Here is a 23,197-nt window from a genome sequence, read left to right as displayed (position 1 = left end):
GAGGTGTCAGCTTGAACCCTGGGGGCCCCTGGCCTAAGGGCGGGAGCTGGAAGCAGAGCTGGACAGTGTCAGGTGCTGAAAGTCCTGGTAAAGGAAGAATGGACCAAGGTGGGAACTGCAATGGGCAACAGCCACAGGGCTGGGGCTGAGCCATGGATCGGGATCCAGCTGAGGAGTCACCCAGGCGAAGGTGGGCAAGGCTAAATGTGCAACAAGGGCAATTCCGACTCCCCCCCTGCCCCAGAGGGAAGCTCAGGAGGAGGTGGGACAAGTATAGCCAAGGTGATCAAGCATGCGGGGCCCTAATGAACGGGGAGCTCCATTTCAGCAACAAAATGGGCGGAAGTTGAGAAGGGAGGTCCGTGCAAAAAAAAGGGAAGACTAAACCTTAATAGAAATTGCAGCGGGCACCATGGCTGGGGATGGGGACGTGGCCCAAAGCCCGGCTGCAAGCAAACGGGGATTGGTTGGTCGGAGGGAATTGGAGTGGGCAAAGGGAGCAAGAGGCTGGCCCAAGGCAGCGCCCATCCAGCATCACTAGGACTGCAGAGTGAATGGCAGTTGGGGCGGGCACAGGAAATGGTGGCGACCTCACGGATGGTTGGAATTATGGCCAAATGAGGAAATGGGCCATGCAGACTTGAAGCACTGGAGAAACGTCTATTTTTATTGATTTGGTTGAGGGCACATCAGGAGCAAGCCAGGACTCAAATGCAGGTCTCCTTGCCTCTTGCCAGGCCCAGTGCTCCTCCCATGATGCCTCATCCTCCCCCCACCACATCCCAGCTCTCCGAGTTCCCCCAGAACTGGTTCTGTCTTGTTGAGGTCCGAAGCCTCGGAGAGGACAGGAAGCCACTGGCCTCTGGGGGCTCTCGTTGATGATAGTCTCAAGGGTCTCCCAAGCCCGTCCGGGCAGGGAGCATTCCCCATATGCTTCCCCAGAAATCTCATCCTTTACATAGAACCAGAAGCCTTAACAAATTCTTCCTTGGGGACTGGACCCCAGGATCTGGGCAGCAGAGTGCCAGGTCCCCAAGAGCACAAGCTGCCTCCCTGGGGTGCCCGTGTGCCTGGGACATGGGAGGGATCTGAGAAATGGGGGCCTTCACAAGGACGCCTACGGCTCTGGGACACCAGCTGGATAACCATGGGGCTTGCTGGCCATAGGCAGGCCGTGGGGAGAAGGCAAGGGAAAGCCTTGGGAGGAGGTCTGCTGAGGAGAGGGGGCGGCTGCTGCATTCCTGGTCTGATCCAAGGGCAGAGAGCCCTGGGATTGCCTGCAGGAAGATGGGCCACTGAAGACAGCGGGATCCCAGCAGGGGAGGATCATGAGCCCCTTGGCCTTAGCCCCCCCCCCCCCAAAAGCTCAAGGAGGAGCATAGCCAGTGGGCAAAGGGGCTGAGACAACCCCTCCCAAGTTCACTGAGAACATCGTTGGCTCAGATTCTCCCTCTCCCTCCTTTTCCTCCCTCTGGAGAAGAGGCTCGGGGTCTCAGACTAACTTCCCTGGCTGCTGCTAGGATGGGACCAGCAGCCTCAGCTAGGCCAGCCCCGGCCGCTCACTAGCCCAGGGGGAGCCCGGGGGAGCCCCGGCCAACCCCGCGACACGCGCCCTCCCTGAAATGAGGACAAGGCCGACAGGGCTGACCGTCTGCTGTAATTCCGGCAAAATGGGGATGACAGTGCCTTTGGCAAACTGACGCAGTCCTTGGGAGCCGCCCGCCGGGGTGCTGGGGCTCTGTCCGACACAGTGAAGACTTGGGGAAGGAGGGGAGAAGCCGCAGGGACGCCCGCCTTCCCTTCTCCTCTCCCCTTGTGCACATCAGCAATAGAGCCTCTGCCAGGCGCCAGGGCGGGCACAGAGAAACTCCCCGCTGGGGCCCGGGGCCCCCTCCCCTTTCGCCCTTTCACGGCAGTCCAAACTGGTGAGTTTGGGTGGAAGAAAGGAAGGGCAGAGGTGGGCCCGGGGTCACAGGGCAGGGACCGTTTCCTTCAGTCCCAGGAAACAGGGATGGCCTCCTGCCCTTCCCCCACTGCCCCAGACAGGCGGGGCTGCAGGAGCCCCTGAAGGAATGATTTCCACCCGGGGGCCTCCACACCAGGAAGCCTCAGGCCAGGAAGACCACGAAGATGATGAAGAAAACGATGAGGATGAGGAAGATCTTGACCATGAGCCAGCGGTTGGAGGTGACGGACTGGAAGTACTTGAGGATCTCCGAGTGCGCGGCCTCCACGTCCAGCTGTGCCCCCAGCACGTTCTCGTCAATCCTGGGAGAGGAAGGAGACAGAACCGGGCCGGGTGAAGGACGCGGCTGCAGGAAGCCGAGGCCACTGGCGGGCGCTTGGGAGTGGGGGAGGAGGGGCCCTCGGGGCTCATGGCCCAGAATATCCCTGCTGGGTGGCCTGAGGCACTGATCAGGGGCTGTGGAAGAAGCCTCTCCGTGAGTGTCATCGGGTGGCGTCTTCTGGGAGCCTGACCCTGACCTCCCCAGGAGCTTCCAGTCGCTGCCCCCTCGCCCCATCATACTTGGTGTTTACGTAGAGCGTGGGTTTTAGGGTCCACTGGGGACCCTCCAGGAAGGCAGGAAGGCAGGACTCATGGCACTGCCCCACTCACAGAGAGGGAAAGCAGGGAGCTTTGGAGACCAAGGGAGCTGGCTCCGGTCTCCCGGCCTCAGCCCAGAGGTGCCATGCGAAGGGACCGCTCCCGAGAAGGCCGCAAAGGCTTCCATGGCCAAGCAGATAGAGGGTCAAAGCCCTTGGAGAGCAAAGACCTGAACTTCTCCCCCCTTACAAACATGAGCCCCCAGAAGGCAGGGTGACCCCAGCACCCGGCCCAGAACCTGGCATCCAGAAGGGTACAACCGGCGCCCCAGACTGACTCTGGGCTTTGCCCCCCCAGCTGCAGAGGGCAGCCCCCCAATCTCCACCAGTGCCCAGCCTCTCCCCACCTCTAGCACCCCCAGCCTCTTTTCAATCAGCCTTCCTTCAAGGGAAGGAAGGCCTCACATCACCAGATGCGCTCCTCTGGAACTGACCGATACCCCTCTCAGCAAAGCCCCCAGAGCCAGGGCAAAGCACCTCCATCATTCTGACACCATTTTCTTGAAGGCCCTTTGAGAGAAGGCTGGGGCAGGCCTATCAGACATGTTGGCGACAGACCAAGAGCTCTTAAATTGGGGTCCACAGGTAGCTTTTGGGGACCCTTAGGCTTGGATAGGGAAGAAAATATGTCTTTATGTTGACTAACTTCAAACTATGTACAGTTCTCGGGGTTGGCAGCGCGGTGCCGCCACAACCTGGAAAATGCATGTGAAAGTTTGGGGCGCTCCCTTTGTACCAGAAAAGGAGTCTGGATTTCTTTTTTTCCTTTTCTGGGGTGCTTAGGATACCTCACTATAAAATCCAGGGTGATCTTGCACTATCCCTTATGTCTGTTTTATGCATTTCTGAGATTCTCAACTTTTCCTGTGCCGTCTTCTGGCCTTCATAGGTCGCCCGTGGCTTCCTCAACATTCCCCCCAAATCTCCATTTAAATTGCCTGAACCACCCTATGACCCATGCAAACCCATGGCCGGGGGCGGGGGGCAGGGGGGGGGGGGAGACTTCAACAGCTGAATCTCCTTCACTTACTTAAAAACCCTGCTCTGGGCTCCCCCTCAGACAGCTGTGGGTCCAGGCCATAAAATGGGGCCAGTGTTTCTTCTCAATTGAGGGGCCCTGAGCCCACCCTCTCCCATGATGGCCCCCAGGACCGGGTGTCTTACCGCTGGATGGTCTCTTCCTGTTCCTTGACCATGTGTGCCAGTTGCTGGAAGATGGAGCCCAGCTCCACAATGGTGGACTCAATGTTCTGCATGGTGTCCGCCCTGCTCTGGATGTAGGAATCCTGCCAGGGAGAAGCAGAAGGACACAGATGTGAGCAGGTTTCCTGGGGGGCAGAGGCTCCCAGCTCTTTTCTTCAGGTCCCATGGGGTTTCATTGGCATGGGGGGGCCCTGCCCAGCTTGACACACGCTCCATGCTCCCCCACAGTCTGACTGCCTGGACCAAAGCGCTGGACGGTTCCGGTTCTGTCTCCTTCCTTTCCCACTCCCACCGCGGCCCAGGACCGACGAGAACGTGCTGGGTGCACAGCTGGACATGGAAGGCCATGCACTCAGAGCCCCCTGTCTGGGGTCTGCGTGCCCCGGGCCTGGCCCAGAGCAGGTCCCCCATCAGTGACTGAACTGCCAGAGATGCTTGTTGACCACAGGCCCCGCTCCCTGGGCCCCAGCCCGGTACCCACCCGCTCATCAATGAGCTGCAGCTGCTGGCTGGTCCGGGAGTCCATCATGTCAATGGCCACGTCCCCTGCGGCCCTCGGCTCGGCTCCCAACACCACAGCCCCACCCCCTGCAGGAAGAGAAGGAAGGCTGAGCCCAGTTCAACAAACCGTGACTCTGGGAGAGTCACTTCATGGTTGCCTCGGTTTCTTTATCTGTAAAATGGGGATAAAACTGCAGCAGCTACTTTAAAGGGCTGTTGAGAGAAAGCCCTCAGCCCAGGACCTGGTGTCTTGCCTTCTCTTCTCCAGGCTGAGCCTGCCCTCGGGGGGCCCACAGTCTACTCTGGGGACCCTGAGCTCCCCCGTGATGCCCTCTGACGGCCTGGGGTTCCAGGGTGAGAACGAGGGCAGTCATGGAGTCTGCACGTGAGAGCATCACCGGCTGGGTGCCAGGACCCCCAGGATTAGGGACTTATACCAAGGGCGAGAAAATGGGGACACAGTCAAGGAGCTCACCCCAGGGCTCGAGCCACATCTGGGCCTCTAAGCCAAGGCTCCCGCCTCCCATCCTGCCACCGGGCCTGGGATGCCCCTTTTCCCATCCCCCCTGCCCTCTGGGGGCCCTATCCCCCAGGGCTCTGCCTGGCCCTTCTCTCCCCGGGCCTGTACCCTCAGCACTGGCTCGGAGGGCACTGGTGCCTTCGGCTGCTTGCTCCAGCCACTCTAAGTGGCCCCTGACGTGCTTACTACACGCAAGGACCCCGCGAGGCCCGAGGGCTTGCGGGCAGCCACTCCGGTGCCGTGGACAAAGCTGGGCTGATTCTCAGAGAGGAAGGGGTGAGGAGCCGGGGGTCCCGCCTTACCCAGGTGGTTGGGGGCAAGGGGCAGAGCTGCCACAGACGGACGGGAAAACTGCTCCCGGCGGCTCCTCTGCTGCTTCAGGTTCTGGGGCAGAGGGGGATGGGGAGGAAGAGAGGTTATTTCCTGGCCCATGGTGGTCCCCACATCTCCCAGCCCCCCCAGCCCCATGCAGAATGGTCTCACCTCCGTCCTCACTTCCAGAACAGACTTGAAGTCGTTGGACATGGAGGCCAGCTTGGACTGGGAAAAGAACAGGGGCCAGGTCATTCCCGCGCCACGCCCGGCACGCCCTCCTCTCCCCGCCCTCCCTCGGCCTCACCTGCAGGGACACCACGATGGTGTTGGAGTGGGTCTGCAGGTGCCGCCCGCTCTGGCTCCCCTTGGCCCGGACAAAGTCCTGCAGCTGGGCGATCTGCTTGTTGAGACTGTTGATGTCCTAGAGGAGGAAGCGGCGAGAGGCCGCGTGAGCACCTGCTGCCCTGGAGGAACCAGGGAAAGGAGAAGGTCGGGCCCAGTGGGCCGGGGCCTGGCTCTAGGACCCACGACCTCCACGCCCGGGCCAAGCTTCCCCATCAGAGCCCCAAGCGAGCTGGGTCTGAGTGCGGTCACAGAGCCAGGGTCCAGACGTGACAAGTGGGGACACCAACATCGAAAGGGAAGTGACCCTGCCAGGGGGCGGACACGGGGCCGGGACTCCCCCAAAAGGTACAGGAGGTGGCTGGGGAAGCGGAGCAAGCCAACGGGGAAAGGGGAAGAGGAGGAGGAGGAAGTAGGGGAGGGGAAGAAGAGGGAAAGGGGAAGAGGAGGAAGAGGGGGAAAAAAAGGGAGAGAAGGAGGAGGAAAGGAGGAAGTGCACCCACAGCGCACCTGTTTGATGATGTAAGTCAGCTCCTCAATCTCCACAGCCTTGTCATCAAACAGGGACTTCCTCTTGGCCACTGTAGAAAGGAGACCCCAATGGGAGGGAGGACGGGAAGGTGGGAGCCAGACCCAGAGAAAGCCCAAATGCTCCGTGGGGCTTGGAGGACCCAGCCCGGCTTATTTTGGGGTTCTTGGACCCCCTCCCCCCCGAGCATAGCCCCACTCCATGGCTGCCACCCAGACGTCCCTTTCCTTACCACCCCTCCACTGCCTCCCTCATCTGGGCTGGGCTGCTGTGCTTAGCCTCCCTGAGGCCCAGGGTCCCCCTCTTCACTGGGGGCCGTCACTTGGTCGGTTCCAGTGGCTTTTAGGCCGTCATCACCAAGGCCATGCTCTGCCACCTTTCTGGGCTAAGCGGCTGTTCCTCTGCCAAAGCCCAGCCCGGCCCCTGGCCTCTCTGGGCCCCATCCCTTCCCCCTTCCCCTGTGCGCTCCGGGCTCCCCTGAAGAGCTTCTTCCACCAGGGCTTTGCCTAGCACCCCTATGACTGGGCACATAAGCCCGTGGATGGGGAGCTCACTTTTAGACTGGTCCTCCCAACCTCTGGCACAGAGTCTGTCCCTTAGTACGTATATCCTGCATCCACGCTCCTCCCCACACACCCACATGCACTAATACACACGCTCACATGTGCACGGGGACATACTTGCATGTATATACCTCCCCTCCCCCCATGCTGGGGTCTTCCTATCTCCTCAGGGCAGGGGTCGCTCCTGGGTCTGGCCCGTTACTTCTTGGCAGAGAACCTGGGAAGCTCGCTCCCTTTCCTACTGGACCTCGCTCCTGGGGCAGGAGTCCTGCCCCAGCCCAGCTCGTCCCGTTAACATCAGAAGCCACATGGCCCCCGACGCGAGCCTGGGAGGCTGTGGCTGACCGTTCGCCTTCAAGGCCAAGGATGCTTTGTAGCCTGAGCACTGACCTCTTCCTGCCCTGCAGTATCTGTACCCCTGCCCCCCTAAAGGGCTCTTCCCCACCTTTCTGGTTATCCAGCCTGCGCTGTGTGATCCCCATCTGGGACCGTCTTGTCCCCCGCCAAACCCTCAGCCTGGCTCAGTTCCACGGGCCCTTTCATCAATGCCATCAGGACTGGGGACCGTCACTGTTCGTCTGGGTAACCTCAGACCCCCACCCGGCAGATGCCCAATAACTCCGTGTGCCGGACCGAGAGGAGGGGGCTCCCACCGTCCCCCCGAGCTAATCCCGTGCCCACTCACAGATGGTCAGCTTCTCCAGCTTGGCAAAAGTGTTGCTCAGGTCCTTCCCGATGCGCCTACGACAGAGGAGAGGGGAGTAAGCCCAAAGGAAAGGGGTTGAAGGCTGGGCCCCCCTATCTTCAACACCCTCTACACACAAGGCGCCAACATCCCACAGCATCTGGACTCCCCCCAACTTACTTGGCCATAAGGGTGAACTCACTGCGCTGCCGGACAGCACTGAGAGCCGTTGTCCGGTTTGTCTGGAGTCCATTCTGGAAGACACATCATGAAGTGAGCTTCTGGAGCCCCCCTCCCTATTCTAGACCTCAGGAAGGGGGCTTCTGGAGCCCCCCTCCCAATTCTAGACCTCAGGAAGGGGGCTTCTGGAGCCCCCCTCCCAATTCTAGACCTCAGGAAGGGGGCTTCTGGAGCCCCCCTCCCAATTCTAGACTCAGGAAGTGGGCTTCTGGGACCCCCCAATTCCAGACCTCAGGAAGTGGGCTTCTGGAGCTCCCCTCCCAATAATAGACCTCACTGTTTGCTGCTCCAGCTCCCTAGTAAACCACTGCTCTAATGTGGGGAACAGGGGAAGTATTCTCCCTCCTGTAATCTGCAGATCTCAAAGTCTAACGCTGGCTGAGATCCAGAGGCGGCTTTATAACTTGGGCCTCGGCCCCCTCTCAGGGGCAGCGGGCACTGCGGTTGGCATATATGCCCGCAGGACCTGGCTTTTACCTCAGATGGGTGACAACTGCTCCCCATCTGTGCCCACAAGCTGACTCCATGTTCTCTGCAGGACATCCGAGGGGTTCCGGGTGGCCCCCCACCAAGACCCTGATTTCCAGCTCCTCCCAAGGCCCGGCGCCCACCCTTGCGAGCCCCTCCTTCCGTCGCCCTCACCTGGCGGCTCTGCAGGGACTTGCAGGCGGACAGGAACTCCTGAGTTCGGTCTCGACAGGACATGGTGTCAGGAGGGGGGCCCGGCGAAAGGGAGGAGGTGGTGGTGGGGATGCTGCCGCTGAGGCCGCTGCCAGCCGCTGCAGGGGGCAGCACCTGTGTCTTTGAGAGACCCAGGTAGACTCCCTGATCTGTGTTCTTAGACCCGTAGCGTTTCCTCGTGTTCATTTAGACGCATAACCTCGGACTGTTGTGGGGGGCAAGCCATCATTCTCTGCTCTCCATCGTCCCCCATTTCCCCAGACTCCTGGCTCCTTCCTTCTCCGCTAGCCCACGATATCCCCCTCCCCCCCACTTTTCATGCTGATCTGGCCGGACATTTAACTCTGGCTTCATGGGGGACTGAGCAGAAGGGCCCACACTTCGAATCAATGTGGGGGAGAGCAGAGCAGTCACGAGGGGCAGGAGGGGGGAAGAGTTCCCATTCCAGACTGAGAGCATTGGGAGGGAATGTCTGCACGAGGAGCAGTACTCTCGTTTTACAGACAGGGAAACAGAGGCTGGGACTTGACCCAGAGCAGATCAGAGTCACAGAGGAGCCAGGACGGGAACCCATTAAATCACACGGACTCTCGAAGGGAGGAAACACTACCTACTTTTCCCTCCCCAGATTCCCCTCCAACTGGCCCAAGAAAAGGGAGGAAATCGTAAGATGATGAGAAAGAACAAGATGGGGAAAAGAACAGGGAGAGTGGGCGAGGTGGGATTAAGGAAAGGCTCAGGAAGAGGAAGCATGGATCCGGGCAGTGCAAGATCAGATCCCTTCCTTTTACAGATGCGGCAACTGAGGCCGAAGGGGGTAAGTAACTTGCCCGGGTCACAGAGACGGCCCCTGGGAATGCCGGAGCTGTCACTCCAAGCTCAAGTTTTTTGTGCTGGACATGCCAGAAGGAGAGTGGGAGAAGAAATCTGAGGAGAGAAGAAAACAAAGATAAGGAAGTGAAGAAATAGAAATAAGAAGATAAAAGTGAAGAAGAAAATGCAAAGGGGAGAAGACTGGGGAGGAAAATCAAAGAGAATGGCAGAGAAAAGGGAAAAAGAAATAGGAGGAGAAAAGAGAATAGGAAGAAGGGAAAGGAAGGAGATTTTAAAAAATAAGAAGGAGATAAGAATAGGAGGGAGAGGATGGGGACAAGGAAAAAATGAAATAAGCCTTTGACTAAGAAATGAAATAAGCCTTGATTAAGTGCCTATTATGTGTCTGACATGTGCTAAGTGCTTTTGAGATATCTCCTCACAACAATCCTAGAATGTAGCCAATGCTGTTTTATCTTTGTTTACAGATCAGGAAACTGAGGCAAACGACAGTCATGTCACGTGCCCACAGTTAAGTAGGGTCTAAAGCCAAATTTTAACTCTTCATATCCCTGCACCCCCCTCCCCCCCAGGGAGGGCAAAAAGGGGAGGAAGGAGGAGCAATCAGGGAGAAGAAGGGAAAGGAGGGTACAGGAGAGAAGCAAGAGAGGAGCAGAGGGCAGAAAGAGGAGACAGGAAAGAAAAGCAATGGAGGAATGAAGTAGAGAAAACAAGAAGGAAAGAGAGAAAGGAAGAAGGGAACGGGGACAGGGAGAGAAAGAATGAAGGAAAGAAGTTAGAATGAAGAGAAAAATGGGGAGGGCACAAATGGAAGGGGAGAGACGGAAAGGAATAAGGGCGGAAGGAGGAGCAACAAAAGAGGAGAAGGAATGGGGGCAGAGAAGAAGGGAGGGAACTGGGGAAGGAGAAGAGGTAGAGAGGAGAGGAGAATGCGTGAGGCTGGAGGAGGAAGAGATGAGAAAGGGGGGCTGAAGGAGGAGGGGAAGAGGAGAAGAGAAGGAAGCGATAGAAGAGATGAGAGGAGAAAAGGGAGGCTGGAAGAGGGGGAGATGACAAAAGGGACTGGAGAAGGGGCAATGAGAAGAAAAGGGGGCTGGAGGAGGGAGAGAAGGAGGGGAAGATGAGAGGAGAAAGGGGGGCTGGAGGGAGCAGATGAGAGGAAAAAGAGGGATGAAAGGTGGGGAGAAAGGAGAAAGGAGGGCTGGAGAAGGGAAATGAGAGGAGAAAGGGGGAAGAAGAGAGGGAAATGAGCAGAATGGAGGGCTAGGGAAAAGACAGAGGGGGAGATCCAATGTGGGGCAAGAGGAAGGTTGAGGAAAAGGCTAAATAAGGGCTGGAGGAAAGCTGGGGTGGAGAGAGCAGAGGGAACTTAGTATGGGGGCTCCCGGGAGACCAGGACGCCGTTCAGGGGTACCCTCCAAAATGTTTATCCGACATCGGAAGTCCCGCCCTATAGTAAACCCCGCCCCCTCCGCAGCTTCGAACAACAATTGGTTGCCGGCGCTATCCGTCACGCCATGCGGCGTTCTGATTGGGCAGGGGCGGCATCGCTCACCAGCTGCAGGACCGGCAGAAGTCTCCGGTCTCTCGGAGTCGGTCGTCTTCCCCCCCATCCCCGCCCCACCGAGAGACGGCCGCCCTCGGCCCCAGCGTTTTCCCAGCCTCATCCGGGTCGTCTCCTACCTCCGCGTCGCTGTCTGCTGCCGCCGCCTCCGCCGCGCGGGCTGATACCGCTTCTTCCCCGGGGACCGAGTAAGAGAAACGCGACCAGAGACCAGAGGCTGACACGTCACCTAGGCGTGGCCACGCCCCCAAATGACGGCAGTGCGCCGTCACGCCCCCTCGCCGACGCCGGTGGCCACACCCCCGCAACAGTGAGGGCCTCGCCCACTCGCCCGAAAGGATCATTGGCCACGCCCCCTCACATCACCAGGCCACGCCCACTCATCGACTTAATCCCACCCTAAGTCACGCCTCCCCGTAAGGAAACCCACGTCGCCACGCCCCCTTGGGTTACATCACCGCCTCCGGAGGACCCTTAAAGGGCTCGCGGCGGCTACGAGATTCCCTCGAACCAGAAATCCTCCCATTTTACCCAGGGGAAACTGAGTCCCCGGCCCTCTCTCCCCCTCCCCAACCCCAGCCAAGAGCGAGGCAGGCACCATCTCTAGGCTCTAGGTCGCTACATTTATTCTCTTCTCCGGGGGGCGGGGCAGGGCAAGGGTCCGCCGGGGTCATCGCTTTTCCTCCTCTTCCTTTAGTTTGGGCAACTTTGAGTCGTCCAGCCGCTGCTGCTCCTGCTCTGTCTTCGACGGCTGCTCCAGCACTTCGTCGTTGTGGGACTCCTGAGACTTCTGAACCGACACAAACTTCACCGTGGACGACTGTTTGCGCGTGGAGCCCCGACGGCTGAACATGGACAGCCGCCGCCACAGCACCGTGATGATCAAGCTCTCGTTGGACTTCCGCGTCGAGGCGAAGCGACCGGAGCGTCCTGCAGGCGGGGAGGGGGCCGGGAAAGCCAGGCTGCGGGGCCCTCGGCCGGATGCCCCCCTCCGAGGGGGCACCGCCTCCCCGGCACATCCCCCACCCGAGGGTGCACCTGCCTTAACCTGCACCCTCCTCCGTACACCCAGATTGGGGAGCCCTCACTCCTCCGCCAAGCCGGACTGGGGTGCAGTCCCAGACCATCCTTTCTGCGCATTGGCCTGCAGTGCCTCCACCCCGCCCCTTCACCTGGGTCACCAGGCGCCGGGCCCCGTCCCGCCCTGCCCCGGGGCAGCCGTGCAGCCCCTTCCGGCCCGCCAAAATGGTTCGCCGCACCCCCGGGCTCTACCGACCCTACCTTCCATTTCTTTCTTGGTGTATATTTCATCCTTACTCTTGTTCTTGGACTTGACACAGCCCATCACCCCATCACAGGCCTGGCGTCCAGGCAGCCATAGCCTCGCCCCACTACTGAGGCTTTTGTGACGTCAGAGTCCTCCCCTCCCCCCTCTCCCAGTCGGCCGCTGTCCCAGGACCCCTGGCCGGGGCTCTCCCAGGGGCCAGGCAGCTGGCTTCCCATCTACTCCCTCCCAGGGGAAGAGGCAGGATCACAGAAGGTTGGAGACATCTTTATTTATAAAGGGGGAACAGGTGAGGGGCCACTCAGTAGCTGTTGCTTCTTCCTTGCAGGTTGGGCTCCCAGTTGCTTCTTCCCTGCAGGTTGGGCTCCCAGGGGCTTCTGCTTCCTCTTGGCCCCAGCAACCACTGGCTGCAGCGAATCCCACAACTCGTCGCTCTCTGCTTCTTCGGGAACTACTGGGGCAGGATCTTTGGGCTCATCCTGGTGAGTGGAAGGCAAAGCTTTAGGGCTGATGAGAGGCCCTCCCCCTCCCCACTGCCGGTCCAGTTGGGCCATTTTTAGTACTGAGGGGACCAACTGATCACATAGATGACAGCTTAAAACTGAAAGGGAACAGTGTCTGGTTCCTGATTCCAAGAGGTCCAGGAGTAGACACTATGGGGGCTGCCCCTCCACCCCAGCAGCTTTGGCTCCCTTGTCCCCACTCAGCAAGCCCTCCAAGGGCTGCCTGGCTCTCCAGCTGCCTTGGCTGTTGCCCATTTGCCCATTCCCACCAGACACTAATAAACAACCGCGGTTGGGTGATGGTGTGTGTTCTCACCTCCCAGCTGTCCCTGCCTGACAAGAGGAGACAGTTCAGCCGTGACTTGAGATAGACCTGAGGGAGACAATTGGACGACGTGAGTGAAAATGGGGGGATGGCAAGAGCTGGAGCAGGACGGGGCAGAAAGGGAGGGGCATCACCTTGTGCTCTAGTCCTCGAGGTTCCCGAAGTCGGTGTACCCGAAGAACTCTGTCCAGGCCGCAGGAGGCAAGAAGGGGCTGAGTGGGATGGCACTGCAGCCCCCGGACGCTGCCCGCCAGACCCTTTAAGCAGCAGACCAGGCGCCCTGCGGGGAGTGGGGAGAAAGGAGCATTTCAAGGAAAGTGATCAGAGCGGGCGCTTTTCCTCTTCCCCACCTCCCAGCTCCTGAAGCTCCTCCAGCCAACTCACCCTGCCGGAGGTCAATTTCTGCTAGCTGCCCATGGGTGTTCCCCACGACCACGGAGCTGTGGAAAGGAACCCAAAGGGTAATCAGGGATCGATCCACATGAGCTGGCTTTGCCATTTCCTGCCCCCCCAGAGCCCAGCCAGATCCCCGCTCCCATCACTCACTTGCCCCCTGGAGTGAGAGTCATTGCCATCAGGGGATACTCTCCATAGGTGGTTTCCAGCACAGGCCGCCGCTGTGGGGAGGCTGGGTCATACACTCGGACCTGGAAGGAAACTGGGACATTAACATGATGTGCCGTGGAAAGAGTGCTGGCCTTGGAGGCAGGAGGGCACGGCTGTCCCCCATCTCGGAGCAGGCACCTGCCCCTTCTCTGGCATCAGTTTTCTCATCTGTGAAATGGGCCGAGGAGGGAAAAGTCAGATCTGTTCCAATATCTCCAGGATCCTCTGGGGATCCGGAATCTGGCCGTACAGCCACACACTTACAACACCAGCTCTCCATCACCAGTCACAAAGTGGTCAGTGAGACCGGTCTTTGGGGCCTGCCAAGTGCCAGCCAGAAAGCTAGAGGTTCTGGGGAAAGAGCCGGGGCCATTCCATGGTGGATCTAATCAGGGAACAGGAGAAGGTGAGGAGTGGGCCAGCCCAGAGAGGGCAACCCAAATCATAAAAGCACAACGCAGCCCTCCCTACAAGAACCTCAGGCCTCACGAGAAGGTCAGAGCCGAGGCAAAATGGAGGTGAGCTTGTGTTCTCCTAGCACGGAGCCGTTAGCTCAGGCTGGGGGAACTAGAAGCCAGGAGGCACCAACAGGCCCAGGGGGGGCTGGATCCAGGGGCAGGATGGGCAGGCCACTCTGCTCATTCAGAAGGGGAGGAAACGGCAGCAGGGACTGGTCGAGAAGCTCAGTCTTCACCCTGTTTCTGTCATGAACCCCACACTACACTGAAAAGAGCATAAACTATGGCTAGGTGGTGATTACATCAAACATGTAATCCACTGTGGTGGTTCAAGATATGGAAGACTACCAGTGGAATAAATCATGTTAACAATATAACAAAATGTTCAGCATATAATAAAACAGAGTGGCAGATCAGTAGAATAGGTTAGGTACACGGGACAGTAGTAAATGACCATAATATCTAGTGTTTGATAAACCCAAAGATCCAAACTTTGGGGATAACGATCCATTCTTTGACAAAAACTGCTAGAAAATCTGGAAAATCGTAAAACAGAAACTTAGGTATAGACCAACATCTCAATCTATCAAAATAAGATCAAAATGGGTCCACAGCTTAGACATAAAGTTGATATACCAGAAGCAAATAAGGGGAGTATGGGATAATTTTCCTATAAGATCTATGGATAAGGGAAGTTATGACCAAAGAGACGCGGGGGTCACAAAATAGAAAATAATTTTGATTACATTAAACTAAAAAGCTTTTGCACAAACAAAACCAATGCAGGTAGAATCACAAAGAAAACTGAAATAGAGCGAGGCAAATTAAAACGATTCTGAGGTACCACCTCATAGCTATCAGATGGACTATGGCAGAAAAGGAAAATGATAAATACTGGAGAGGAAAAACTGGAACACTAATGTACTGTTGGTGATGCTGTAAACCAAGGGTCCTCAAACTTTTTAAATAGGGGGCCAGTTCACTGTCCCTCAGACTGTTGGAGGACTGGATTATAATAAAAACAAAAACTTTGTTTTGTGGGCCTTTAAATAAACTTCATAGCCCTGGGTGAAGGGGATAATCATTCTCAGCTGCTGCATCTGGTCAGTGGGCCATAGTTTGAGGACCCCTGCTGTAAACCCATCCAGCCATTCTGGAGAATAAGTTGGAACTAATCCTTAAGAGCTATAAAAACTACAGATGCCATTTGAATAAGCAATGCTACTACTAGGTCTGTGTCCCAGAGAGATCATAAAAAATAAAAAGGATCCACATATACAACAATCTTATCAGCCCTTTTTGTAATACTAATGAATTAGAAATTGAGAGGCTGCTCAGCATTTGGGGAGTGGCTGGACAAATTTTGAGTGTGATGGATTCTTATTGTGCCACATGAAATAATGAGCAGGATGCTCTCCGAAAAACCTGAACTTTCATGAACCGATGCAGAGTGAAAGCAGCAGAACCAGGAGATCAGTTTATATAGCAACGACAATATTGTATGATGACCGAGAATTAGTTCTCAGCAATACAATGATCCTTTAAAACAATTCTGAAGAAATCATGATGAAAAACGCTATCCTCCTCTTGAAACTTTTTTTTTGGAGGGATAGTGGTGATTGTCCAACCTGCGTTTTCTTTCACAACATAACTATGACAGAAATATGTTTTGATTGGCTGCATAAGTATAATCCTTAAGTATAAAATTGCTCGACATCCTAGGAAGGGGCTAAAGGAAGGAATTTAGAATTCAAAATTTTAGAAAATGTTAAAAATTATTGTACATGTAACCAGAAAAAAAAAAAGACTAAAAATATAACAAATACGATATGATTATATCCATAAATGCCCAATTCCAAAACTTATTTCTACTAAAGACTGTAAAAACCATAGAAATAAGTGGACCTTTACCTTAAAATAGTATTTAAATCTAAGAAAAAAAAACAGGTCTTTCCAGTAAGATCAGAAGGCAAGGATTTGTTGTCCAGTCTGACCCTTTGTGGTCCCATTTGAGATTTTCTTGACAAAGACAATGGAATGGTTTGCCATTTCTTTATCCAGCTCATTTTAGAGATGAGGAAAACTAAGGCAAAAAGGTGAAATGACTTGTCCAGGGCCATATAACTACAGGTGTCTATGGACAAATGGGAATTCAGGTCCTCCAGCACTCCAGGTCTGGCACTTTTATTAACTGCACCACCTAACAACCCTAAAGCAAGGCTGCCACCTCCTTCTCCTCCACCACTATAGCTCTAATTTCTACCCTCAAAAAGAAACCTCGGATTCTCCCAATGCTGGTGTCCTCTCCTTCTTCCTCCCTAATGGGTATGTTTTGGATACTTGGATCCCTAACTTAGTAGAGTTACTGGCGAACAGTAGGAGTTTAACAAATATGTGTCCCTCACTGATACATTGGTGGTGGAACGGTAAACAAATCCAACTCTTCTGGAGAGTAATTTGGAACTATGCCCAAAGGGCTATCAAACTGTGCATAACCTTTGACCCAGTAGGGTTTCTTCTGGGCTTATATCCCAAAGTTATTTTAAAAGAGGGAAAGGAACCTGTATGTACAAAAATGTTTGTGGCAGCCCTGTTTGTAGTGGCAAGAAACTGGAAATTGAGTGGATGCCCATTAATTGGAGAATGGCTAAGTTATGGTATATGAATGTTAGGAATATTATTGTTCCATAAGAAATGACCAGCAGGAGGATTTCAGAAAGGCCTGGAGAGACTGACAGGAACTGATGCTGAGTGAAATGAGCAGAATCAGGAGATCATTGTACATGGCAAGAACAAGACTATATAATGATCAATTCTGATGGAAGTGGCTCTCTTCAACAAGGAGATGAACCAAACCAGTTCTAATTTTTTAGTGATGAAGGAGCCATCTACACCCAGAGAGAGAGAACTGGGGGAACTGAATGTGGGATACAACATAGCATTCGCACTCTCTCTGTTGCTGTTCGCTATTTTTTTTTCTTCCTTCTTGATCTGATTTTTTTTTTTTTTTTTTTTTTTTTGTGCAGCAAAGTAACTGTATAACTATGTATACATATATTGTATTTGACATATTTAACATGTATTGGACTACCTGCCAGCTAGGGGAGGGGGTGGGGGTGGGGGGAAATTTGGAACAGAAGGTTTTGCAAGGGTCAATGTTGAAAAATTACCCATGCATATATTTTAAAAATAAAAAGCTGTAATAAAAATAAATCAAACCAAATATAGGTCCCTTGATTGGGAGATGAAGGACAAGACCATGTTAATAATATAACAAAATGTTTCGCAATATCAGATGTTAAACTATAGTATAAAACAGAGTTGTAGATCAGTAGACTAGGGTAAGTACACAAGACAGTAATAAATGACCATAGTAACTGCTAGACGAGTAGCTGTGCCAGACAGTGCAACTGGTCACTGGGCTTAGCTCCTGCATCTAGGTGATTCCCATGGTTTGTATATCCGCTCTCTTACCTGGTGATGTCCAGTGCATGTCACAATCTTCTGTGACCCGGGGAGGAATTGGATGTCCTGATCCCAGATGGGAACCCGGAGATTCAACCAGTCATTTCGGACCTAGGAAGAGGACACATGGGTTAGACCCATCCCAGGTTGTCCAGCAGACAGTTCTATGGCCCCCATCCCGAGCATGCAGTTTGACATCCCCCGCCTGGAAGCCATCACTCACATTCTTAGCCTTGAATATGGGCTCCTGGGACGACGTCTCCAGGTCCCACACTTTCAGGGAATTCTCCTTCCCACCAGTGGCCACTATGTGAGGTCTGTCAGGATCCTGGCGCATCCTGCAAACACTGGGACCCACACTGAGCTCTTTGACCTGTGATAGAAGGGAACACAGAGGGAGGTAAGGGCCAATTCCTCCTGGTATCACAGTATTTTAGGGTATCCCAGTATTTCCAAAGGGAAGCCAGAGAATCACAGAAGACAGGGCAGGATACCTGCCAGTCAAGGGAAAAGGGCCCAGATGTACAAAAATGTTTGGAGCAGCTGTTTTTATGGTGGCAAAAAATGGAAATGTGGCTTAACAAATTACAGTATGTGTACCATATTTAACATGTATGAGACTGCCTGCCATTTGGGGGAGGGGGTGGAGGGAGGGAGGGGAAAGGTCAGAACAGAAGTGAGTGCAAAGGATGTTGAAAAAAATTACCCAGGCACGGATTCTGTCAATAAAAAGTTGTAATTATGAGAAAAAAAAAAAGGAAAAAGAAAAAAAAAATTACAGTATGTGGATATAAGGGAATACAAAGGATGAAGTGAACACTTTAAGAGAAGCCTGGGAAGACTTCTAAGACTGAGACATAAAATGAAATAAGGAGAAAAGGGGACAATATAATCATAACTGGGCTGTAAAGAAAATTGCTATGAAAGACTTAAAAATCGCTGATTGATGCCATGACTAAGCAACCAAACTCCCAGGATCAATGAGGGATGCAAACTGTGCATCTTCTGACAGACAGCAGGCAGGAGAAAGCAGGGATTTCTGTGCCCATCTATGATGAGGGTTTTTAACCTTACCCTTCAATTGGGGAAAGAGATTTTTGTTCATAAAAAAATAAAAAGTTCTATTTTTAAAAAGAAACAAGGCAACTATTACAAGGCTGATGGAATTATCACCTGTTGGACTCTTTTGGGAAAGAAACATGGTTTTATCCCAAGAAACCCCTTTATTATAGGCAAAATAGGACCTATCTTTGCTGAAACATCATAGCAACATTATCCACAACAGTAAAAAGCAGAGAAGATCCACATGTCCCAACAAGTGGGGAATGACTGAGGAAACTATTGTGCACTATTACTGGATTTTAAGAAGTTTACTATGAAGAACAGGAAGCAATACAGGAAGACAAATGAGGGGGGCCCAGAATAAAAGAAAAATGCACTGAGAATAATGATGTTGATAATGAGAAACAGCAGCAAAATCCTGAAAGATGCACTGAAGAAAAACATGTTCAGAAGGGGAAACAGAATCCCCAAAATTATGGTGTAGCACTGGCTTCTTAAGTTAACCCCCAAAATATGTTTCAAAGAATTGTACATGTTTAACCTATACTGGATTACTTGCTGTTTAAGGGTGGGGAGTGGGAGAAAAAATCTGGAACACAAGATTTTCCAAGGGTGACCGTCGAACAGGTATTTTGGAAAATCAGAAGTTATTATGTACAAAATTAGCCACATAATTGAAAAGTCACATAAGTTTCACAAATTAATTTTATATTTTATGTGACATTTTTGTTTGATTATCTGCATATCTGCTTCTAACAAATAAAAGCCGAGCCCAACAATCACCACCAAAACTACTTTCCTAAATGATTAAAGGCAAAGAAAAGCACTCACATGTTCAGAGGAATCCTCGGGCCACAGGCGGAGAATCCCAGACTCCACGCAAGTGATGAGGCAGCTGTGGAATTGGGGGAGTCAAAGAGATAAGGGTAAAAGAGGTGCCAGCTGAGCCCTAGCGGGAAGGAAGCTGCTCTGTGCCCTGGCTCTCTTGGGCAGCTCAACTCTCCATCCTAAGCCACAAGCCTCACTCCCCTGCCTCTTCCTGCCCAGTTCTAAAAAAGTTTCCCGATGTACCCTCACACCCCAAAATAGCCACATGTAGTCAAGGGCTAATCAAGAACCCGGTGCTCAGCAACAAAGCCCAGGATTAGGATCATCTGGGAAAGGGAGGTTGAACTCTTGAATTCAAAGCTGCCAGAAGAGAGACTGCCCAGACTGGAGCCAGATTTAGGGGTAAAGAGGGGAAGAAAGGGTGGTGGTCTGGGGGCCCTTACCCATCATGCTTTGCAAGCCCCCGAAAAGTTCCTTCTCCTCCCGGACAGCTCCTGCTCTTGAGGAACTTGCCCTCCTCTGTGCTGAAGGATTTCACAGTGCCATTGGCACAGCCGATCAGAATCTGGAGGGAGAGGGATCAAGCTGGTTTCAACTCACCCAGACAAAGATTTTTCCCACGTTTCCTTCTCTGGAGAAAAAGGACTTGGAGGGGCAGCTAGATGGTGCAGTAGGGAGAGCACTGGCCCTGTAGCCAGGAGGATGCAAATTCAAATCTCAGACTGTCTCACTTAACATTTACCAGCTGTGTGACCCTGGACAGGTCACTTAACCCCAACTGCCTTGCAAAAGGAGTTGGAACTCCCTTTGAATCCTGGGATTTAAGCTCCCTAGTGAAGGCAGAATTGCTGTGCATAAAGCCACAATAAAGACAGACAGAATTCCTGACTTCCCAAAATCCCGTTAAGACACAAGACAACCCGAACATATCATATGCCTGATTTTGTGAACGGATACCCAGCACAGGCTGAAGCTTCTCTGCAGCGTTACCGCCGGCAACAAAACCACTTCTCATCTTAGGTCAGTTTGGGGACCGATTCACCGGATTGTCCCGATTCCCCCAAATCACTAATGCTTACGCTCTCCCAGACAACCTCATACCATAATGGCTTCCCGTAAAGTACTTTGCAAACCTCAAACCACTCCAAGGGCCGCTATCATTCCTGATGTAGTTATGACCATGTAAAATTTGAATCGCGACCACTGTCTCTTTTACCATTATGTGCCCGTGTGTCCCCAGCACCGAGCATGGGCCAGCACAGCAGGTGAGCAACAAAGATGTGCTTGGGAAACTTAACCAAAAGGTAAACCAAGGCACGTGGTTTCGTAACAGGGGCGCCAACAGCCACTAAAGCAGGTCATTGGCTTGCCTCGGGTTCACGTCAAAGATCCAGAACTGAAGATAGTAGTTGCTTTATAAGAACAAAATCATAATTATCCAACATCGCAGGGATGATGAGCGAGGGACCAGGCCTGGTTGAATTAAAGAAAATGGGCACAGCTCACACAGGATGAAGCCGCCGCTGTTTCTAACAAAAGCTTCTGTGAATACATGGGTCCCAGCTGCACCCCAAGGTCACTGATACAGACGGAGGGATATCAACTCACTGGAGCCTGGGATTAGATAAAACCACCTTCTGAATGAGGTTAAAGAAGGGACAGAAGCCTCTGCTCCTCCAGGCTGAGGGGACGCTTGCGATAAGCTTTGCTTTGCCTGGTTATGGGAAATCTGAAACCTGGTTATCTAACCCCAGAGGAGGCTGAACTTTTCAACTCCCGAGCTTGGACACTCGGAGGAAGAGGCTTGGACTGGTTACAAGTAGCAGAATAAAAGGACCTGCAGAGTAACATCAAAGCTACAAAGTCTCAGTTGCTTCCCGCGCCTTTCCAGCCTGGCAGCATGAGCTTTCTTCCAGACCCCGGGAGGGCTCGGCTGCCATCCGATCGTGGCTGTGGCGGCCCCGGGATGGGGAGGCCCGGCATCTCGCCGCCGCTCCTCAGTCTCCCCTGTGAGACCATCCTCACAACCGTCACCTGACAGAGCCCCAAAGGACTCGGCCCAACCCTGCGTTTTACAGCCGGGAACCAGACCCAAGAGGCCACGGAGGGAGGAGGGGCCGGAGGCCTCGGGGGTCGGGCCCCCTCTCGGTGCTTTGCCAGAAACAGGCGCTGCACAGCCCCTCCCCCCATGCCATCCTCCCCACCCCCAAGCATTCGGAGGCTTCCAGGGCCCAGCCGCCCCCCGAGGAGAAGGAGCTGCCCAGAGGCTCCGGCTGACGGGGGGAGGTGCCCGGCACCCTGCCAGGACTCAGTTTCCTCCCCTGGAACACAAGGTGGGAGAAGCGGACCTAGGCAATCTCTAGAGCGCAGGGTCCCCCACCGCTCATCTCCCCCTCGTTCTCGCGAAAGAAAACGGCGCCAACGCGCCCGACGCCCCACGTCCCTCAGCCGGGTCTCGGGGGGACGCGCTTCCGCAGGGATGCCTCCTGCTCCCCTCCCACCCCGGGACGCCCGGGGACCGCAGGGGCCCTGCCGGAAGACAGGCCCCTGGGAGCCCGCGCCCTGCCTCAACTGCTCCGGAGGGGGCTTCCTTAAGGGGGAGGGGGGTGGTACCGATGCCCTTTCCTTTAAAGGCGAGGGACAGAGGGCGAATCCTGGCGGACTTCGAGGAGGCGGTGGTCCCCCCGCCCCGCCCCTCGTTGCCTCCCCCGCCCCGCCCCCGCCGTCAACCACCAGCCCCGCCCCCGCCTCACCTGGCTCTCGGCCGCGTCGGCCCAGCACAGCACGTTCACCTCCTCCTCCCGCCGCGGCTTGCCCTCGGCCTCCGTGAAGTTCACCGCCTGCTTCCGGACCAAGTTCACGCCTGCGTCGGGACAGCGAGGGGGTGAGCGCCGCGCCCCGACCCGGCCCCCGTTTCCCCTACACCCCCGCCCGGCTCCGCTCACCTTTCAAGATTCCGGTCTCCGAACCGACCCACACGTGATTCCAGCGTGCCGACGCCGCCATGATACTTCCGGGGAAGAGGGGGCGGGCCTCGCGACCATAACTTCCGGCCCCGCCTCCCTTAGCAACCGGATGTGACTTAAAAATCGGTCCGGCTAGGAAGCGGCGGTTCTTCTAGGGAACGTTCCGTGAGCCGGACCGTGAGATGCTGCGAAGCGGCGCCGCGGGGGCTTCCACTCCTGTGAGTCCGGGCCGCGAGGCCGTCCGGGGTGCTCGCTGCCCAGTCCCAGTCTCATGGCTAAGACCCCGTGAGGTTTTATCCTTATCCTTGAGGATGCCCAGGAATCGAGGTCTCCGGGGGGGGGCGCAGATCCCCGTTACCTTTTTTAAAAATAGATTCCAACCGTGCCTGGGTCCGTAGTTGTGCGATACGTTAGGCCCGGCTTACGTCACGTCCGGACGTGCAGCCTTGGCCGCTCATTAGCCCCGGGCCCGCTCGGCCGGTGCCGCTCTTGGGCCGGAGCGCCCCCTGGCGTCCGGGGTCCGCCGGGCCGCGGGAAGGGCGTGTGGGGGCGGGGGGAGATGGGGGGGGCGCGGCTTAGGAAAGGCTTTGAACGCTAGAAATTACACAAAAGAGATGGGAAGGAAGTGGCCGCATGTGCCCCTAGGAAGATGAATGAAAGGGAGGGAACGTAGTGGGGAGAGCCTGAGGCAGGGATGCGGTGGTGAAGACCTTAATATGGGGAATCGGGCGCCAGGGTGAGCAAGTGAGAAGCCCGGGTGGTCAGTCTGATAGTGACGGGCTCCTGGCAGGAAGAGAGAGATTAGGAAGAGGGAGACTTCGGCCAAGCAAAAGAGCGAGTTTCGTTTATGCGCATCTCTTACTTCCTTTCCTCTTCGTGCCCTGCTCTCTGGGCAGGCTCAAGGTTTCATGGACATCATCTTCTGCCTAAGAGTCCGTTGCCCAGAGAATTCCTTGTCATTTCTGTGGTTTTCCTCATGGGTTTAGTTAGCTTGTACCAACATGGACTAATGCTTAAGAAAGCAATAGCTGCTTATTCAAAGTCTGTAAGTTTCTGACTCCCTTGTGCTGCATTTTAAGTGTCTATCCATGTTCTATTTCTTTAGGGGGTGTGTGTGT

At 54.6% G+C, this 23,197-nt stretch overlaps 3 protein-coding genes and 1 long non-coding RNA gene across 7 annotated transcripts; 1 reads left to right on the top strand and 3 right to left on the bottom strand.

Moving 5' to 3' along the window:
- Positions 1-646: 646 nt before the first annotated feature.
- On the bottom strand, positions 647-10,886 carry STX5 (syntaxin 5). Of its 4 annotated transcripts, XM_023506484.2 has the most exons (12): positions 10,701-10,829; positions 9,014-9,110; positions 8,145-8,388; positions 7,443-7,516; positions 7,263-7,318; positions 5,996-6,066; positions 5,448-5,564; positions 5,312-5,368; positions 5,131-5,212; positions 4,289-4,395; positions 3,769-3,890; positions 2,109-2,268 (listed from the first exon to the last, which is right to left on the bottom strand). In XM_023506484.2, the coding sequence occupies exons 3-12, from the start codon at positions 8,367-8,369 to the stop codon at positions 2,109-2,111; spliced, it is 1,071 nt and encodes a 356-aa protein (XP_023362252.1). In that variant the 5' UTR covers positions 8,370-8,388; positions 9,014-9,110; positions 10,701-10,829. The 4 variants fall into 4 exon arrangements, with proteins under 4 accessions (XP_031799992.1, XP_023362252.1, XP_003774097.1 ...); XM_003774049.3 differs by lacking the exon at positions 9,014-9,110 and having other exon boundaries at positions 10,701-10,886; XM_031944131.1 differs by lacking the exons at positions 9,014-9,110; positions 10,701-10,829 and adding an exon at positions 10,573-10,623.
- Positions 10,887-11,190: 304 nt separating this feature from the next.
- LOC116420154 (testis-expressed protein 54-like) lies at positions 11,191-11,968 on the bottom strand. Its single transcript, XM_031944133.1, has 2 exons — positions 11,863-11,968; positions 11,191-11,511 (listed from the first exon to the last, which is right to left on the bottom strand). The coding sequence occupies exons 1-2, from the start codon at positions 11,924-11,926 to the stop codon at positions 11,252-11,254; spliced, it is 324 nt and encodes a 107-aa protein (XP_031799993.1). The 5' UTR covers positions 11,927-11,968; the 3' UTR covers positions 11,191-11,251.
- Positions 11,969-12,108: 140 nt separating this feature from the next.
- LOC116420155 lies at positions 12,109-13,247 on the top strand. The gene is made up of 3 exons (XR_004230432.1): positions 12,109-12,348; positions 12,693-12,764; positions 13,052-13,247. It is a non-coding gene; the product is annotated as an uncharacterized LOC116420155 (long non-coding RNA).
- Positions 12,118-22,508, bottom strand: WDR74 (WD repeat domain 74). The gene is made up of 11 exons (XM_031944130.1): positions 22,059-22,508; positions 21,867-21,976; positions 19,557-19,678; positions 19,117-19,180; positions 17,447-17,596; positions 17,233-17,334; positions 13,241-13,341; positions 13,079-13,134; positions 12,829-12,974; positions 12,686-12,742; positions 12,118-12,345 (listed from the first exon to the last, which is right to left on the bottom strand). Exons 1-11 carry the CDS (start codon positions 22,117-22,119, stop codon positions 12,139-12,141), a joined length of 1,176 nt encoding a protein of 391 aa, XP_031799990.1. The 5' UTR covers positions 22,120-22,508; the 3' UTR covers positions 12,118-12,138.
- Positions 22,509-23,197: the final 689 nt, after the last annotated feature.

This window comes from Sarcophilus harrisii, chromosome 6 (assembly GCF_902635505.1).
Source record: "Sarcophilus harrisii chromosome 6, mSarHar1.11, whole genome shotgun sequence".
In the NCBI taxonomy this organism is placed as follows: domain Eukaryota; kingdom Metazoa; phylum Chordata; class Mammalia; order Dasyuromorphia; family Dasyuridae; genus Sarcophilus; species Sarcophilus harrisii.
This window is presented reverse-complemented; position numbering and strand designations above follow the sequence as displayed.

What these genes read in the sequence shown, in the direction of transcription:
- STX5 (XM_003774049.3), bottom strand. Translation starts at nt 8,369, where the DNA reads ATGAACACGAGGAAACGCTACGGGTCTAAGAACACAGATCAGGGAGTC. An exon ending in AGTCCCTGCAGAGCCGCCAG is followed by an intron (nt 7,517 to 8,144) that starts GTGAGGGCGACG and finishes TGTGTCTTCCAG; the next exon opens with AATGGACTCCAGACAAACCG. An exon ending in CCATCGTGGTGTCCCTGCAG is followed by an intron (nt 5,369 to 5,447) that starts GTGAGGCCGAGG and finishes TTCTTTTCCCAG; the next exon opens with TCCAAGCTGGCCTCCATGTC.
- WDR74 (XM_031944130.1), bottom strand. Translation starts at nt 22,119, where the DNA reads ATGGCGGCGTCGGCACGCTGGAATCACGTGTGGGTCGGTTCGGAGACC. An exon ending in CCGACGCGGCCGAGAGCCAG is followed by an intron (nt 19,679 to 21,866) that starts GTGAGGCGGGGG and finishes CTCTCCCTCCAG; the next exon opens with ATTCTGATCGGCTGTGCCAA. An exon ending in CAGGCAGGGACAGCTGGGAG is followed by an intron (nt 12,346 to 12,685) that starts GTGAGAACACAC and finishes TCCACTCACCAG; the next exon opens with GATGAGCCCAAAGATCCTGC.
- LOC116420154 (XM_031944133.1), bottom strand. Translation starts at nt 11,926, where the DNA reads ATGGGCTGTGTCAAGTCCAAGAACAAGAGTAAGGATGAAATATACACC. An exon ending in CACCAAGAAAGAAATGGAAG is followed by an intron (nt 11,512 to 11,862) that starts GTAGGGTCGGTA and finishes CCCCGCCTGCAG; the next exon opens with GACGCTCCGGTCGCTTCGCC.